Source organism: Crocodylus siamensis, chromosome 5 (genome assembly GCF_052110815.1).
Source record: "Crocodylus siamensis isolate JL-2025a chromosome 5, ASM5211081v1, whole genome shotgun sequence".
Lineage (NCBI taxonomy): Eukaryota > Metazoa > Chordata > Crocodylia > Crocodylidae > Crocodylus > Crocodylus siamensis.
In genome coordinates, this window is record NC_143399.1 from 141,018,225 (window position 1) to 141,035,653 (window position 17,429).

At 44.9% G+C, this 17,429-nt stretch overlaps 1 protein-coding gene across 1 annotated transcript in view; it reads left to right on the top strand.

Annotated features, from left to right (window-relative positions):
* NEK10 (NIMA related kinase 10) overlaps positions 1–17,429 on the top strand; it is a 200,727-nt gene that overhangs the window by 159,234 nt on the left and 24,064 nt on the right. The window contains exon 31 of the mRNA XM_090046496.1: positions 15,129–15,229. Coding sequence (XP_089902622.1) covers positions 15,129–15,229 — 101 coding nt within the window. The remainder of the gene's footprint in view (positions 1–15,128; positions 15,230–17,429) is intronic.

Sequence of the window (17,429 nt, forward strand, 5' to 3'; positions counted from 1 at the left end):
TTTATTTTAAGTGGTCTGATTTAAATGTTTTGGCTGTTGGACTTGCTTTATAATGCGTGCTGTTGTTTGAATTCAATTGTGTTTGAAAGGAAATGATTTTGAGCAATTGGATTATTGATCTTCCTAGAGGAGCTACCATGTTTATACAGTATTTTCTAACTCACAACTTCATGGTTATTAAGTCTGTATTGGGAATTTTAATTACGCAATACAAAACAAAAAATATAGTCCAGTTATAACTGTTATTTTCCATGGATCATTGTTGTTATGGATACACACTCTTTGAATGCACCCTGGGATATCCAGCCAGATCACATCAGAACTGAAATGACTTGTGGGGCAACTCAACTGTTCTGTGCCAGTGTGTTCAGTCTTAGGGGTATATCAAAGAGAATTCTGACGTCTCCCTTTTGTCGGTGCTCTTTTTCCTTAGGAAATAAAATCGCCTTTATGCATCAGTTCTAATTTTATTTTCTGACTTAGTGTTAGTCTAGGTAGTTAATTGTGTTGTCAGTGTAGTTGACAAGTCTGCACCCAACACAGTGCAGGTTTATCAGCCTGGATACTGGCTGCTGTTCAGCTCAGTTGATGTGATTAGTCTAAGCAAGAAATCTGTGTTCAAATATTGCACAACTCGATAGAGCATGATTCTCATCATGGGCTTAAATTCCTCGTGTTGCCATGTCTGTGTAGAGGTGATACTTCTGATTGTGTGGCTCTTATTCTCTCTTCCTGAGGTGTTGAGCATCATATAATTAGATTCATCCTGCTAGAAAAGAATGGTCAGAATAGTGATTTTTTCTTGGGGGGGGGCAGGGAAATTGCCATTTGAAAGTGGGCTAGATAATCAGCATCAGTTACTTACAGAAATTCTTTAACATCCTTTTCTTCCAGCTAAACATCTGGAAACCATCATTTTTTTCAACTCAGCACAGAGGCAAGCATCAGTGTTGAGAATCAGCTTCAGCAATATCTGTGTTTCTCTGTAATTAGTTAATTGCTATCTTTTCAAGTAAAAAAAAAAAGAGTGCCCATAACCCAATCTCATGCTCCAGAAGGCTGTTGACTTAAATCTTGTCCTTTCTCCTACTTCTGTGTGCTATTCCCATTTGTCTCTCCCAGAGAAAGAAGCTGTATGGAAGATTCATAGATTCATAGATTCATAGATGCTAGGGTCGGAAGGGACCTCAATAGATCATCGAGTCCGACTCCCTGCATAAGCAGGAAAGAGTGCTGGGCCTACATTACCCCAGCTAGATACACATCCAACCTTCTCTTGAATACCCCCAGGGTAGGGGAGAGCACCACCTCCCTTGGGAGCCCGTTCCAGACCTTGGCCACTCGAACTGTGAAGAAGTTCCTCCTAATATCCAATCTAAATCTGCTCTCCTCTAGCTTGTGGCCATTATTTCTTGTAACCCCCGGGGGCGCCTTGGTGAATAAATACTCACCAATTCCCTTCTGTGCCCCCCTGACGAACTTATAGGCAGCCACCAGGTCGCCTCTCAACCTTCTCTTGCGGAGGCTGAAAAGGTCCAGTTTCTCTAATCTCTCCTCGTAGGGCTTGGCCTGCAGGCCCTTAACCATACGAGTGGCCCTTCTCTGGACCCTCTCCAGGTTATCCGCATCCTTCTTGAAGTGCGGCGCCCAGAATTGCACGCAGTACTCCAGCTGCGGTCTGACCAGCGCCCGATAGAGGGGAAGTATCACCTCCTTGGACCTATTTGTCATGCATCTGCTGATGCACGATAAAGTGCCATTGGCTTTTCTGATGGTTTCGTCACACTGCCGACTCATGTTCATCTTGGAGTCCACTAGGACTCCAAGATCCCTTTCCACTTCCGTGCCACCCAGCAGGTCATTTCCTAGGCTGTAGGTGTGCTGGACATTTTTCCTCCCTAGATGCAGCACTTTGCATTTCTCCTTGTTGAACTGCATTCTGTTGTTTTCTGCCCACTTGTCTAACCTGTCCAGGTCTGCTTGCAGCTGTTCCCTGCCCTCCGGCGTGTCCACTTCGCCCCATAGCTTAGTGTCATCTGCAAACTTGGACAGAGTACATTTCACCCCCTCGTCCAAGTCGCTGATGAAGACATTAAAGAGTATCGGTCCAAGCACTGAGCCCTGCGGGACCCCACTGCCCACACTCTTCCAGGTCGAAACCGACCCATCCACCACAACTCTCTGGGTGCGACCCTCCAGCCAATTCTCCACCCACCGGACTGTGCAGTAATCCAAGTCACAGCCCCTTAACTTGTTCACCAGTATGGGGTGGGATACCATATCAAAGGCCTTCCTGAAGTCCAAGTATACGACATCCACCCCTCCTCCTGCGTCGAGGCGTTTTGTGACCTGGTCATAAAAAGAGACTAGATTGGTCAGGCACGATCTACCTGCCACGAACCCGTGCTGGTTTCCCCTCAGCATAATTTGTCCTGCCGGGCTCTCACAAAACTACAAAAACTGCTGGACTGAGGCTCTTCCCTAAGTGCTGGCCCCACTGCTGTCTGAGGTGATGGTGGAAGCTCTGAGGTTGTGCCAGGTTCCTTGTCCCCAAGATCAAGCTGTACAGTCTGTTTCAGTGAGAAAAGAGCATCCTGAAACTGTGGGGTTTTTTGTCCTCTGCAGGCATTGAAACCCATCTTTATTCTTTTTATGATGGTTGTGGTTTTTAAAAAAAGGATGGCCTTCGTGTAGGACAAGGGAAAAGCTTCTTAGTCTTCAGAAATAAATCTGTGTATATACTGTATGAACTGCCAGTTTTCTATACATTTACTTAGATATGGTTGGTCTCAAGACATCACTACAATGTCATTATCAACCAACCCCCCCCCCCAATGAAATAAGGGAGGCAACAGGAATATTCAACAGGTCAAGATTCAGATCATGATAATACCTCTGTTGTGAGCTTATCCATGAATGATGCGTGGCCCTGGAGGCTGGGGGGGAGGAATGGCGACCATCCACAGATGGCAACGGTGGTGTTGGCGGTGGGGGCATAGTGGTGGCAAGTGGGGACCACCTACAGGCTGCTGTGGTGATTTCGGAGGTGAGGGCAGGCTGAGCAGGGACCATCTGCAGGTGGCTGCAGTGGTCCTGATGGTGGTGGGGGTGGTGAGTGGAAAGTGGGTACCACCTGCAGCTGCTGGTGGCCACATCAGCAGCAAGGGGGGGGGCAGTGACCACCTGCAGAAGCCGGTAGCAGCTTCAGTGGTGACCAATCGGGGGGGGATATGCCCCCCCACGTGTCACCTGTGACCTTAACCGTTTGGCAGTTTGGATTTTGCCTGTTTTCTCAAGAATGGATTTTTTATCCTTGTTACCAGATTGGTTAGCAATAATCAGAGGTCTAGGAATCATGACTTTTGAGAAAAGGTTAAAAAAATTGGGATCATTTAATTTGGAGAAGAGGCGACTAAGAGTCCAGGTGGGGAAAAAAGATTTGGTGATTATAAAGTATGAATCGTGGTGGTGATACGGAGGATAATAATAGTGTTTTCTATGTCCAGGAGGGACAAGTTGAGAAATAGTTTTACATTCTAACAAGATAAATTTGGTTGGATTTTGATAAGAACTTTTTCACTATGACAGTGGTTAAGTATTGGAACAGATTACTTAGAAAGGATGAAATGGTTTAGATAGGGATTATCCTGCCTTTAGTAGCGGTTTTGACTAGATGACTGCCTGTGCCAGGACACTGTTAGTGCCTGCCACTTTAAGGGCTGAGCCAAGCAGCCAGCAGATGATTGATTGCAGCAGCCATTTTAGATCCCTGGCTGCCTATATAAACAGGGCAGTTCACTGCTGGCAGGCCAAGCAGTAACACTGCCTGGCTGTATGCAACATCTTGGAGGTAAGGGCAGGAGCTGTAGGGGATGGTTTGGAGGCTCCTGGGCCTGGGCCTGACCTAAAACTGCACCCTGCACGGAGTCAGTGGTCTAGTGGGTCTCTCAGTGGTGCGGGAGCCCCCAGGAAATGCCAAGCCAGTTATCACCCCTGTGCAAGGCAAGTAGGGATGCCTTAACCCCAGCCCTCACCTTCAGGTGGGCCATATTCTGTCGGAGCAGGGTAGGCCAGGTAAGCTTCTGGAGGTTCCTGAGCCTGCTGGGAGAGTGATCTCGCAGGGCCAGGCACTGTTCCAGGAGCACCTAAGCCAGAAATGGCGAACCCCGATCCTTAAGTGCAGGCAGGAGGCGTAAACCCAACCAAGGGACTCGACTGGTCAATGCTGGGACCAGGACCGGAAGAGTCAAAAGGGCCAGGGGCCCACTGCGAGGAATGCCCATGATGAGCAAAGAAGCTCAGGGTCCTGGCTGGCCTGAGATGGGGCCAGAGCTTATATGGAAGCTGAAGGTCCCATGACTGGGGCCACAGCTAATGGGCAAAGGGGATGGTTGAGCCAATTGCCTGAGATGCCATCTATGAGGCTTGGGCCACAGTGTAGGGATGGATAGTCCCCCCGCCCTCGATATTGGGGTGTACAATGGGCAGCCTGCTGCTTAATTAACACTCAATTATGTTCCATCAAGGCATGGCAGGAGACACAAGTGGGTGGTGTGCCCAGAGGCAGGTGGGGAGACTAGCCCTGTGGCTAATCAGGGACCCCACTCTGCCACACTGCCTTCTAGTCTTATTTTTCTATAGTAAAATCTGAGGGGATGAAAAAAATATTGTCAACTCTGCACCAGAATTTAGAATACATACCTAAGTTAGCCTCTAAAACACACTAGAAAGACAACTACCCAGAATTCTATACATATATTTATGCTCTTGAATTGGCTTCCAGACCAGATGTCCAATTTGAGAAAGCAGTTATGTAATCTTAACTAGCTTTCCCCCAGTGCTTATTGGCTGATCTTCTGAGAGTGTGGATCCATACAGACATTTTGCTGATAACTTAGGCTTTCACTTAAGCTCTAAACATGATAATGTGTATGACTTTTAAACATGCAGCATTAGAAAATCTTAAAAATAATAAATTACTGTATTTGCCCAAATACAAGGCAACTCTAAATGTAAGAGGACACCCCCCCTCCAATAATTAGATTCTACATATGGAAAAATTATGTTTATTATGATTTTCCATATGTGGCATCTAATTATTAGAGGATCATCTTAAATTTGTCCCTCCCCATTACTGCAGGTGGTGGGGAGAGAGGTGATGAGGGGGGCAGTAATGTGGCAGGCAGTAGTAGACAAACAGTGGGGGAGGCAGTTGGCATGCATGTGGTAGGGCAGGCAGCGGGGGACAGTAATGAGGCAGGCCATGGTGGGTGATGGGGAACAGGCAATGCAAGAGGCAGGCAGCTTGCCCCCTGATGCCTGTCCCTCCCCCCACCTATCTTTCATTGCGCCTACCTTCCATTGCACCTGCCGCCTTACCCCATGCAGCCTCAGGCTACCCAGATTCCCCCTTCTCCTTTTCTCCCCTCCACTCTGCTTCTGCCCCCAGTGCCTCGGGTTCCCACCCCCCTACCTTCCTTTCATCTCACCACCCCTGAAGTCTTTCTCACCAGCCTGCCCCTTAACCCTTCTCCCCTACTCCTGCAAGACCGTTTCAGACTGGACATAAGGAAGAATTCCTTTACTGTCCGAGCCCCCAAGGTCTGGAACAGCCTGCCAGCGGAGGTAGTTCAAGCACCTACATTGAACACCTTCAAGAGTAAATTGGATGCTTATCTTGCTGGGATCCTATGACCCCAGCTGACTTCTTGCCCATTGGGCAGGAGCTGGACTCTATGATCTCCTGAGGTCCCTTCCAGCCCTAATGTCTATGAAATATATGAAATCTATGCTGTGCACTGGCAGGTGAGGTCCCTGCTGCAGCATGGGCATAGAGTATGGCTCCAGTCTAGCCCCAAAGCAGTAGCACAGGGCCAGCACTGCTGCCATGGGGCCAGCACGGAGCAAAGGTAAAGAGGAATGCAGCAGTGGGGGAAGGAGAGAAGTGGTGCAGGCCCCAGCCTAGGCCAACCAAGAATTGAAGCCAGAATTGTAGCAGCTGCCTGGCCCTCCCACTGCTTATTAGGCTGAATTGTAAGATGAGGGGCTTTCCCCCCCATGCTAAATTGGGGGAAACCTTGTCTTCTAATTGAGTAAATACTAGGGCTGTGCAAAGCTTCAATCACTGACTTGGGGGAGATTTGGCTCAATTTAGAGGCTGAATCTCTGAATTCAAACCAAATCAGGAGACCCATTAACCTCTCCGAATCAAATCAGAAGCCTCTGAATAGATTCGGAGAGATTCAACAATTCGGCCATTGACACAGCATTATATGCTTTTTTTTACATATCTCAAGGTACCAGGTCTGGCTTGTGAATACTGAGGGAGGGGGGCAGATGGAGCGTCCCGTGGGAGCGTGGTGGGTTCTCCCATGCACTCAGTGGCAGACTTGGAAGTGGACCAGAAGTACTTCCAGTCCACTTCCGGGTCTGCTGTGAAGCACACAGGGGACCACCCTGCCCCCAGCTCAGTGACTGGTGCCTCCTGGGTCTCTGGGGGCTTCCGGGTCCACTGTCAAGTACGCAGGGGACCCCCCCACACACACTCCTATGGGACACACCATCTGCCCCACCCTCTCAGCATTCACGAGCCGCGCCTGGTACCTCGAGGTATGTAGAAAAATGATTTAAAGCTGTGTCTATGGCTGAATCAATGATTCTCTGAATCAGAATTGCATCTTCAGATTCAGATTTGGCCAGACAGAATCAAGACAGTGATCCAAATCAGCGAATCAAATCACTGTCTCCTGAATCAGGCCGAATCTGAATCCAAATTGAATACTGCCCACCTCTCACACCCCTAATAAATACACTATAATTGCTTTACAATATAAGAATTAAAGATCCTGGATCTGATTTACATTACAGCTCCTGCCTTCTACTCTGGCGACATAAAAAGGGCCTTAAATAAATGAGAATCAGGCCCTGTAATATTTTTAATTGCTATATATTAAATCAATAATGTTCTCTGTGACTCAATAATTTTAGTTTGCAGAATACCTGATATATACTTGCAGGCTTTATTGCTTTAAAATAATATAAAGCTTGGTCAGCAGTATTTTTTCTTCTGATCCCTAAAGTTTAAATTAATATTTTTCCCTGGAGCACAAGCCAATTATTATGCCTTTTTGGTTCAACTGGTAGGTGCATATGACTCTTTAATTAATGAAGCATAGTTAACTTCTTACTGTACAGTCCATAAACCTGGATTTAATATAATCCCCTTAGTGTCTTCCTAAGTAATACTAGTTAATTTTAGAATGTATTGAATTGGCTATTTGTTATCAAGCTGTCTATGGCTAATTAGATATTTCATTGCAGATGTGAAGGAGCAAATTATAAAGGATCTTGAAGTTATTTTTTAGCTAGTAAATGAAGATTTTCTGTTTCAGGCCAAAGGAACAATATGAAATGTTCTTCTTACAGGACAAATATTAAGGAGATTTAGGCATTTACCTCATAGGAATCAATGGAAAAAAATATCAGACAACTAGGGAACCTACAGCAGACTCCTGATGAAACATCATTTTAACACACTACACGAGGGCACAAGAATAACGTTGGAAGTGTTGAAGCAGAAAGCATAACTCTCTCTTCCATTTGGCTTTGTATGTCTGCCTAGTATATTTTCTGGATACAGGTTGTAGCCATGGTGGTCTACAGGCAAAAGGAATCAGAACTCTTGCTGGAGGTGATATCTTTTATTAAACCAACTAGATATTTGCAAAAAAAATCTTTGTTTGCCAGCTTTCATGTACATGAGCCCTTCTTCAAGCATAGAAGAATGCAGAGATTGTAAAATTTCTCCCAGGTGGAAATGAAAATTCATATTTCACAGGCACTTCTCTCAGTGCTGCCGATGCTTCTCAGTGCCAGCCAATGCCAGTCTCAGGAGGGGCACCAGCTGGTGCTTCACTAAGCACTCCCACTCTCTAGCCAGTGAGGGCCCATCTCAAGGGGGGCATATGCCCCCCCATTCATCCCCTACCCTTCGCCTATGCTTGCCAATGTAGCAAAATGCTCCCACTTTGCCCCACACTGCTCTGAAGATCTTTCTCCTGGAAAGGGCATGTTTCCCCTAGGAAAAATTGAAAGCTTGTACACTCATAGTTTCTACTGGGAGAACAGCAGTTCTTCTGGTAGACACCTAACTCCTGTACTTGGCCAATGAGATATATACACACACACACACACACACACACACACACACACACACACATACATATGTATCATCTGTATCATGTGTATTCACCTTTTTTAAATCAATATTCCACTAGTGCAGTATTTGAAAGTTTGAAAAGATTTTTATAGCCAGTTATCTTTGTGCACCAATAAGTGAATATAACTCTATTTGTATGAATCTGCTATAGTTAAACACCATGGCCATGTGTTGACAAAATGAGAGGCATGTGCGCACAACACTTCAAAGTGGGCTAAATGCTTTTGCACCACTTTAATGGTGTCGGTGTTTGCACACCGCGGTTGGTGTATTGCGCATTAATTCCAGCTGCTGTAGGAAATTTGGCAATGTAATGCACCTTAAATGACTTGAGGAGTTTTAGTTTGCTGCCCCTACAGCTGTGGAGTGAAGCACCAGGCTCTGTGTAGCTCAGAGGCTCTGCAGGCAGCCTGGCAGTAGCCCAGGAAAGCAGGCTCCGCCCAAGAAAAGCAGTGAGCTTGATTTTTTTTTTAAATTTCCCTCTTCCCCCACCCCGCCAAGACTGCCTGCCTGAGCTGTGTGGGGGCCTGGTGCTTCCCTCTGTAGCTGCAGTGCCCCCTGGGACTGCCTGAGCCGGGTGTCTGTGGGCGGGGTCACCGTTGCCATGGAGAGAAGCACCAGCCTCCCCCTGCAGCCCAGAGACTGCTCCACCTGCTGGCAGCTCTCCTTCCCCTCCCCGCAAGAGAGGAAGGTAAGTCAGTGGGGTGTGTGCATGACATGGGGGTTTAATCAGCCCTAAACTGAAGTGGTGTTTTTAAAAACCCACTGCTTCAATTTAGGGGCCCCCTTTTGTCTACACACGCCCAATGAAACAGAGTAAACTTGTGAAACTAAATCCATAGAAAATTACAATATTATTAATAAAGTGCTCAATGACAAGCTGCTCAGACTACAGCATAACTTAAAATACATAAGCAACAAGCAAAAATTGACAACACAAAAACAAAAGAAAATAGGCTGCTACTCCTCTCCCCACATCCTCCCCCTGAATAACCTACAGAATGGCAGCACTAAGTGGAAGATATACATAGGAGCTGGCTGAGTTTCCATCAGGCAACACTGGTTGTTATCTTCATTGGGCTTTTCTTAATGGTAGCTGAGTTAAGTGGGGAAACATGTTCCTTTCCCTCCAGCAATAACATAAAGGACTTGGCTATAAATATAAACTAACTCAAGACAGAGACTTTGTTGGTGCTTCATGCAGTGGAGCTTAATGCAGATTCTCAAACAGGTTGCCATGAGATCCTTTTAATGGTGCTGCAGGGTACCACACACTATTAGGTATGCAAGCACTCACTCATGATTCAGAAGAGAAACCCAGAAATTTCAAATAGGAATCCACAGAGTCACAAACATTCTAACCTTTTTGAGTTATTTGCAGGAGAAGACTTGCTCTGTTATTTTTCTGTAATCAGAATATGAACAAAAGCTAAGAGCTGTCACTTTCTGAGTCTAAAAAGATTGAGAACTGGCTTAATGGAATCAAAATCTATGGCAACAACCTCTAAATTCCATATGGCATTAAGTTAGCATATTGCCATGAAATACCCCATCGCCATGCAAATGTGCCAAAAACATTGCTGAAATATACTTATCATTCTAAAATTCAACACTTACTTAGCCTTTAACATAACCATTTTGACATTAATGCACTTACTTATTAATTTTTACCTGTGCTGTCCAGCTTTTAATTCTTACCAGCTTATCTAGCTTGTCATGGGACCTCCTTCTCCACAAGTGTGTCCATGCTTCTAACAAGTGGCTGCTGCAGTGCATGTGTTATATAGACTTGCATTTATGTCTAGATGTGTAAATTGAATATGTATAAATATATGTCCTATATATGCATACACATACATACAGGGCACATCTACACATGAATTTGGTCTGGGATCAGTTTATTCATGACCAAAATACTTGAGAGTAAACACTCCTGGGCAAGCATCTATACATGTAGGGAAGCAAGAGCAGATTGGCAGCAAATTGCTCCTGCTTCCTGGGATCTTGCATTGGGCCACTGCCAGCACCAGGCTCCCCTTCAGTGCTAGCCCAGGGGCTGGCAGGAGTACCAGGCCAGGAAATATTTGTCTCCTGGTTGAGGTGGGACATTACATCCTCCTCCCAGGGCCTGTCTGTTGCCAGGTGCAGACAATGTTCCTTTGCCCCAGCAGCAGGGAGCTCCTGGCTCTGGCTCCCTGGTCAGGGGCAGGGGACTTGGAAAGAGCTGCAGGGGAGGGGCAGGTCCTAGCCCCTTGCCCCGATCCACTGGTGGGGCATCTAGCAGCTAGTTTATGGATGGTTGTCCCACTGGCAGATTGGAGCAGGGGCTGGGACCTACCTCACCCCAGCAGTTCTTTCCAAGCCCTGTGCCTCTATCTCCCAATCAGAGCATAGGGCTGGAACCTGCCTCTGACCAGGATAGTTCCCAGCCCCTGCCTCACAGTTATGGAATGGAGCCTGTTCCCTGCTTTATAACATTAAATTTTGCTGAGGATCTATTTTTCTTCATAATACCTTATTTACTCAAATATAAGATGGCCCACCAATCATTAGATTCTATATATGGAAAAATTATGCATTTGTTATTAATTTCTAGGTACAGAATCTAATTATTGGAGGTTTGCCTTGAGTTTGTCCTTCTCCCACTGCGACAGCAGAGAAAACAAATGTGGGCAAGCCTCCTTGCCCTCTTCCCCCTGCAGCCCCTTCCCACTCTTGTTACTGCCAGACCCTGCTGTCCCCAAGCACATGGAAGTAAGAGGCCACTGACTTTGAAATAAACTTACCTGTAGTAATTTGTATGTAAATAAATTAGGTCATCTAGAATTGATGCATTTTACCTTTTTTAAAAACTATTGCAAGTTTTAGCACAGGTATTCCATAAGCACACTTTTAAGCTGCACTTTTCTACCTACAAACTATGTACAAACTAAGTATACATAGTACAAACTGCATGATATTAATCCAGAGCCAAAAGGTTTATGAATTACCATATAACTCATTGGGCTGGGCAGAGTCAACAGCACTTCAAGGCCCTGTAGCTCAGCACTGCTTAGTATGTATGAATACTCCAGATACCCTCCACAAAGGATTTATGTGCCACTTAGCCTCCCACTCATGACTGGAACCAGGTGTTCTTATCATGAGTCCCGGGATCCTCAAAAAATTGATATGCAGATGAGTTACAGGGTAGTCTGGTCCAACTCTACCTTACAGACGTGGAGACCACATTAATTATATATCGCAGGTTGAGAGAGAGGGTGACAAAGGGGTTCTGGGTGAACTGTTTGGGGCCCTGTTTGATGATGTTTGTTGGACATTTAAGGCTTGTGAGGAATTATTTCCACTTACTGGAAATGTGAAAGAAAGGCATGGCTCAGCTGTGAGAGTTAAGAGGAAGTTGTAAGGTATTCAATGTAGTGGCTAACCATGACTTGAAAAAGAGTCGGCACTGAGGGGGGGCAGCACCTATTGAGCACTACCATATATCTTATTCAGATGGACTACGCTAACCTATTCTTCTGCTAAGTTCCCATCAATACGTTTGCCCAATATGGGCTGATTTTTATAGTCATACTCAGTGCTGGCAGCATTTAATCAAATTCATAATTGGTTTCCTTTACTGAGCACATACTGCTTTTGGTAGCAATTTAATGATAGACAATGTCATTAATGAGATTTCTTTGGATGCAAATATAAGATGAGAGCGGCTTTTTCCCCCCATCCTGATTGAGGGAAAAGACCTTGTCTTGTATTTGAGTAAATATGGTACGTGTGATATATGCTAGCAGTTTATTAATAAGCTTACTAGGATGTTATTCTTTAGATCATGAAGAATATCTTTTCCTTAATCAATTTTTTGCATAAGCTAGAATGATATCTGGTAGGAAAAGGAAATTCTGACAAGGGGTAGTTACTCTTTTTCTTTGAGTTAGAAAGGGAAGGGGACAGTATGGGGAGATTCTTGGGTCTCTCTTCCATTTTCATGGAAGTGTTCTCAAAAGTAGGTTCTGCTACACTTGGAACCAAATGTTACAAATTAACATATGGGCTAGGTATAGACATTACACATAAATCGGCTTACACAATCAGAAACTTGTTTAAACCTGTAATGAAACAGACACTTGGTGCACATAAACCAGCTTGAAAATGGCTGAAATCAGTTTGAGATAAACCTGGCTGAATGTAGTATCAGACTTAACTGAATTAGTTCAAACCAGTTTATGCAATGTCTGTTCCAGACCCCTTGCTGGTTTAAGATAAACCAGACACCCCAGCATCCCGACATGCTTCCTGGGCTGGGCAGGGCTCTGAGCGCCACAGCAGAACTGGCCCCCCGCCCCTCTGCTCCCTGGCTGGAGCTCCATCAGAGACTTGCAAGCACAGCAGGTTCTGCCTGGCTTCCCCCTGCCTTACCACCCCCCACTCCTTGCTGGACAAGTAGGGATCTCCCCTTCCCTCTCTCCTATCTCCCACAGCACAGATCCCAGCCCCATAGACCCTAGGCTTGTGGTATGCTAGCTAATGCTGAGAGGTGTTTCTGTATGTGAGTTTCTCCAATTTCACTGGGACAAGCAGACAGAACAGTGACCGCTTAGGGCTGTTAGGACAGGTCAGCTGTTTAAGAAGAATTTGAACTAATGGAGAGAGGTTATTGTTTGGTTGATGAGGTGATAAATATTAGGCCTGTGCAAAGTGGCAAGTATTTGCTTCAGATTTGAATTTGGCCAATTTGGAGGGACAGTGATCTGATTTGGAGATTCGAATCACTGTCCTGATTTGATTTGGCCAAATCAGATCTGAAGATTTGACACTGTTTTGGAGATTTAGCTATAGGCTAAACAGGCAACAGTCCTCACCATGCTGGACACCACTGCATCCTGCTGGTAAGTCTCTTGTGGTGGGCAGAGGAGAAAGGGAAGGGGTATGGGGGAGGGAGAAATTGGGGCTGAGACAAGCTGCCCAGCCAGGGAGGAGGAAGGGGGGTGGGTGGGGTGCAGGATGCAGGTGTGGCAGTGCTGGTAGCAGGGCCTATGCTCTGCTGCTTTTTGCCTAGCCTTGCAGGCTTGGGTCACTCTAGGCAGAAGGGGGCAAGAGGCAGCAGGGCATAGCTTCTGCTCCCAGTGCTGCCATGCCCACATCTCATGCCCCCTGCCCTGCCTGAACAAGCAGTGGTAGCACCTTCATCCTGCACCCCCCACCCCCAGTTGGACAAGCAGCAGACTTTACAGTGGGGGCAGGTACTGCCACCACTTGCCCAGCCAGGGCAGGGGGACAGGCAATGCTTCCATTTGCCTAGCCGGGGCAGAGAGCATGGGATATGAGCGCTGCCGCCACTTTCCCAGTCAGGGCATGGGGGGTACTGGATGCGGGCACAGTGGTGCTGAGAGTAGGGGTTATGCCCTGCTGCCACTTGCCCCCCTTCTGCCCAGAGCAAGCCATACCTGCATCACACCCCTCCACCCCTGGCTGGGTAAGCAGCATCAAGGCATAGCCCCTACTTTCAGCATTGCCACGCCCACATCCCATGTCCCCGCGCCCTGGTTGGGCAGCATGTCTCACCCCCGGCCCCAGCCTCAATCCCTCCCTCCCTCACACCCTTTCCCGTCTTCCCTCCTATAACAGATTTACCAGCTGAAGGCAGCTGTGTCTGGTCTGGTAAGGACTGCTGCCTGTTTGGTCTATGGCAAAATCTCCAAAGCGGCACCAAATCTTTTCTGAATTGATTTGGAGGCTTCCAATTCAATTCAGACCTTTTAAGTGGTCTCTCAGTTCAATCCAGATTCAGAGATTTGACCACTGAATCAGGCTAAGTCTCCTCTGAATCAAGTTGGCTATCAAAGTTTTGCACAGCCTTAATAAATACTGTCATCATCTCCCTGCTGGCTTACTTGTCTGTCAATTTGTTGCAGACAGTATAAAGAAGAAGGGAGGGAGATTGAAAAGCTCCGTATCATCAACAAATGCATGCATTGCACACACCCCCTTGCCTCAGAGTGCTAACTTGGAGCTGGCGTCTGGCAACACTCCTGCCCTTTGAGCAGCAAGCTGGGGAAAAGCCTGGGATGGTGCAGGCAGACCGCCCTGATCAGATAGTCCTGTTGGGGCCTGGCCCCCATCAGTTCAGCACTATGGAAGGGAAGGGAGGGCGGCTCTAGCACCCACCGGTTTCTAGCCTGAGCCACTGCAGGCATGTGCCTGAATTTCCTCAATTCAGAGAGAATGTCTGTTCAGTTACAAACCAGTTCAGCCTAGCCAGGTTAAACTAATCTGCAAAGATTAAATCAATTCAGGCTTAGGCTTTTTGAATGTCTGTCCCTAGCCATGGTTACTATAGGTGGGAGCATAGCTATTCTGTGAAAAGGCTATTTCCAAACTATTTACATAAGATGTTATAGTATGCTTTAAGGAAAAAGAGATTGATTTAGCTAACTGCAACAAATTTTTTGAAAGCAAAGGGGCATATGTTAATCTGTATACAAAATAACAGAAAGTCACATTTAAAATGAGTGTTTATAATGTTTTAAAGTTATCCCTTATGTAAAATTGGTAAGACTTTTCTGAGTAGTAAAATACATTTTTTCCTCCCATTTACCCAAATAAGAATTTCATTTGAAAGTATCAAAGAAGATGTAGCAAAACCAAGGGATTTTGCTTCCAGAATATATTAATAATAAGATTACCAACATTGTAAGATTTTCATATTAACCGTTCATCATTTTGTGTCATCAGAAGTAAATCAAACTGGAATAGTATTGGGAAAGCAAAGCAGAGATTAAAAAGAACAGGAATTTGTTGTCTAGATATCACATAGAAGCTGTATTTTTAATAATCAGTGCACAAAACTAATATGTGCTGAAAAAGAAACAAAATGGGCTCTCCCTCCTGATTGTAGCATTATCTTCTACAGCATCTGCAGGAATTGCTGTGTCACAGAGGAAGGTGCGTCAGATCAGTGACCCCATTCAGCAGATTCTCATTCAGCTGCACAAAATTATCTTCATCACTCAGGTATGCACTGCTGCTTCTTCACAACACTCCATCTTTTTTAGTTGTTTGCTGTTGTCAGTATGGTGGTAATGTGGAGTGAACAGAACTTGATATTTTTACAGATGGTGTGGTGTTTAAAAGTGTTTAATTTAAATAAAAAATAACCTTGAATATTGGTATATAGAAGATGGTAATAATGGAGCTATATTAAAAAATACACAGGCTTACCTGAGAAAATGGATTATAGTTATTCCTTTTTATAATATTTTGTCATATCAGCAATATGAATATTGTATTTTAAATAACTTAATATAAAATACTGACTCAAAGAATTCATAAAGTGCAGTGTTCATATTACTTTCCTAAGGTTTCTGACAGAGTAGTGCAGTTCCTACTGCATTAGTTAGCTTAAATATATTGAAACTTAAATGTAATTTCTGTTCAGACTTAATGCTTATTAGAGAAGTAAAGAGTAAGTTAAATAGTAAAAGTTGTAATTTTAAAGTGATACTAAAGTAAAACTAGAACTAGTCTGAAACTTAAGAGTGTGCTCTCATTACTGCAATTGTAACAAATGGTTTTGCTCTCCAGGAAGATGGCTACCATACATTAGATATGCTTAAAATTTCTAATTTTAAATAAATGCCATATTACCCTCCAAAATTAACAGTTTATATTTGGCAAGAGGTGTTTATCACCACGGGAGCTAGCAGATTGCTGAGCCAATTTGATGCAATTTCCTTTTAAAGCTGAACAGCCAAACTGAATTTATGTATATCTGATGTAAAGGGACTTGTTAACTTATTTCACATCCTTGAAGTCATTAGATCTGTCAATGGAGGAAAATGCTGGAGGAAAATTCTTGTGGCCAAAGAAGTATCTCATTATTTTTTCATAAAATGAATTGATTTACTTTAATAACAGAGACCTTGCCAGAGTGCTCTGCCCTATAGCCAGGGTGCACCTCCGGAGGTGAAGAGTGTGTTTCAGTCTCTGTGCCTATGAAGATCCAGGCCTCTTGTTCTCAGATGGCCACATTAATTTGCGTCCATTGTGGTTACTGTAGGTCCTTGTTATACATGATAACTGAGAGTGAGCTGTACCCATCACACTCACTTCAGATAGTCCACAGGTGAACTTTGATGCCTTTCCATGTGGGCTGAATTCAAAATAGGGCCCTAAAGAAGAAAGGCTCCATACTTATAACTAGTCTCTGAGACTCCCAATATTGTTTTCTTGCAAATAAGAGGTAGAGCAAACCTAAAACATGTTGCTGGTTTTTAAAATTCTCAATTGAAGACCTCAGCTGACAAACAGAAACTGAAGTTTACAAGGGAAAATATCTTACTGTTGGTTCTGGCCTGCCAGCAGCCTTTCCAATCTTGTTTCCATGGAAACAGGTCTCAGTCTGATCTGTGAAAAAAATAATGTAAGAGGAAGCTTTTTAAAAAGCATTATGTAAAACCCCAGCCTTATTTTCACTGATCTGACATCTGATTTCATGAAAATAGAAACTAGAATCAAATCCCAGCAGCTGAGACAACTTGTTATTTTTAAATGCAGCTGACTCATCCTTTACCCCCTGTATTTCAGAATGCCCCCAATACATCCAGGTAGCTGTGATTAGCTCATATCACATCATTTGCTTGTACTTACTTATAGGGTTAGGAGCATTCAGTGTCTGATTGTAATTACAACACAACAGGTGCAAGATATTTTCTAAGTGAAAAAAGAGCTACATGTGTCTCAACAGAAAGCTTGCATGCAACTGGTTCTACTGAAGCTCTTCATATTTGGGATCCAGTTCTGATCTCAGTGGGAGCGTCTACATGAGATGTTTACTGCGCAGCTCACTAATTGGCTCCACAGTAAACATCTCAGTGTCTACATGTGTGGCCCTATCAGGTCACAGTAAACTAATAAACTCCACCATAGGAGTTTACAAGTACTATCCTATGGTGGAGTTATTTAATGCACAGCAACGCACATATAGACACTGACAGGGCTGGCTGGGGCACGAGGGTGCTTCAGTGTGTGGCCTGCCTGAAGCAGGCTAACCCCCTGGGGCCCCTGCCAGCCAGTGCAACTCCAACCAAGCTCAGCATGCTGTGGTCCTGGGTACACATTCAAACATGGTGCTCAGGAGCAATAAACTGCAGCTGGAATTTATTGCTGCATGTTAATCGCACCTGTAGATGCACCCAGGTTCACTAAGATAAAT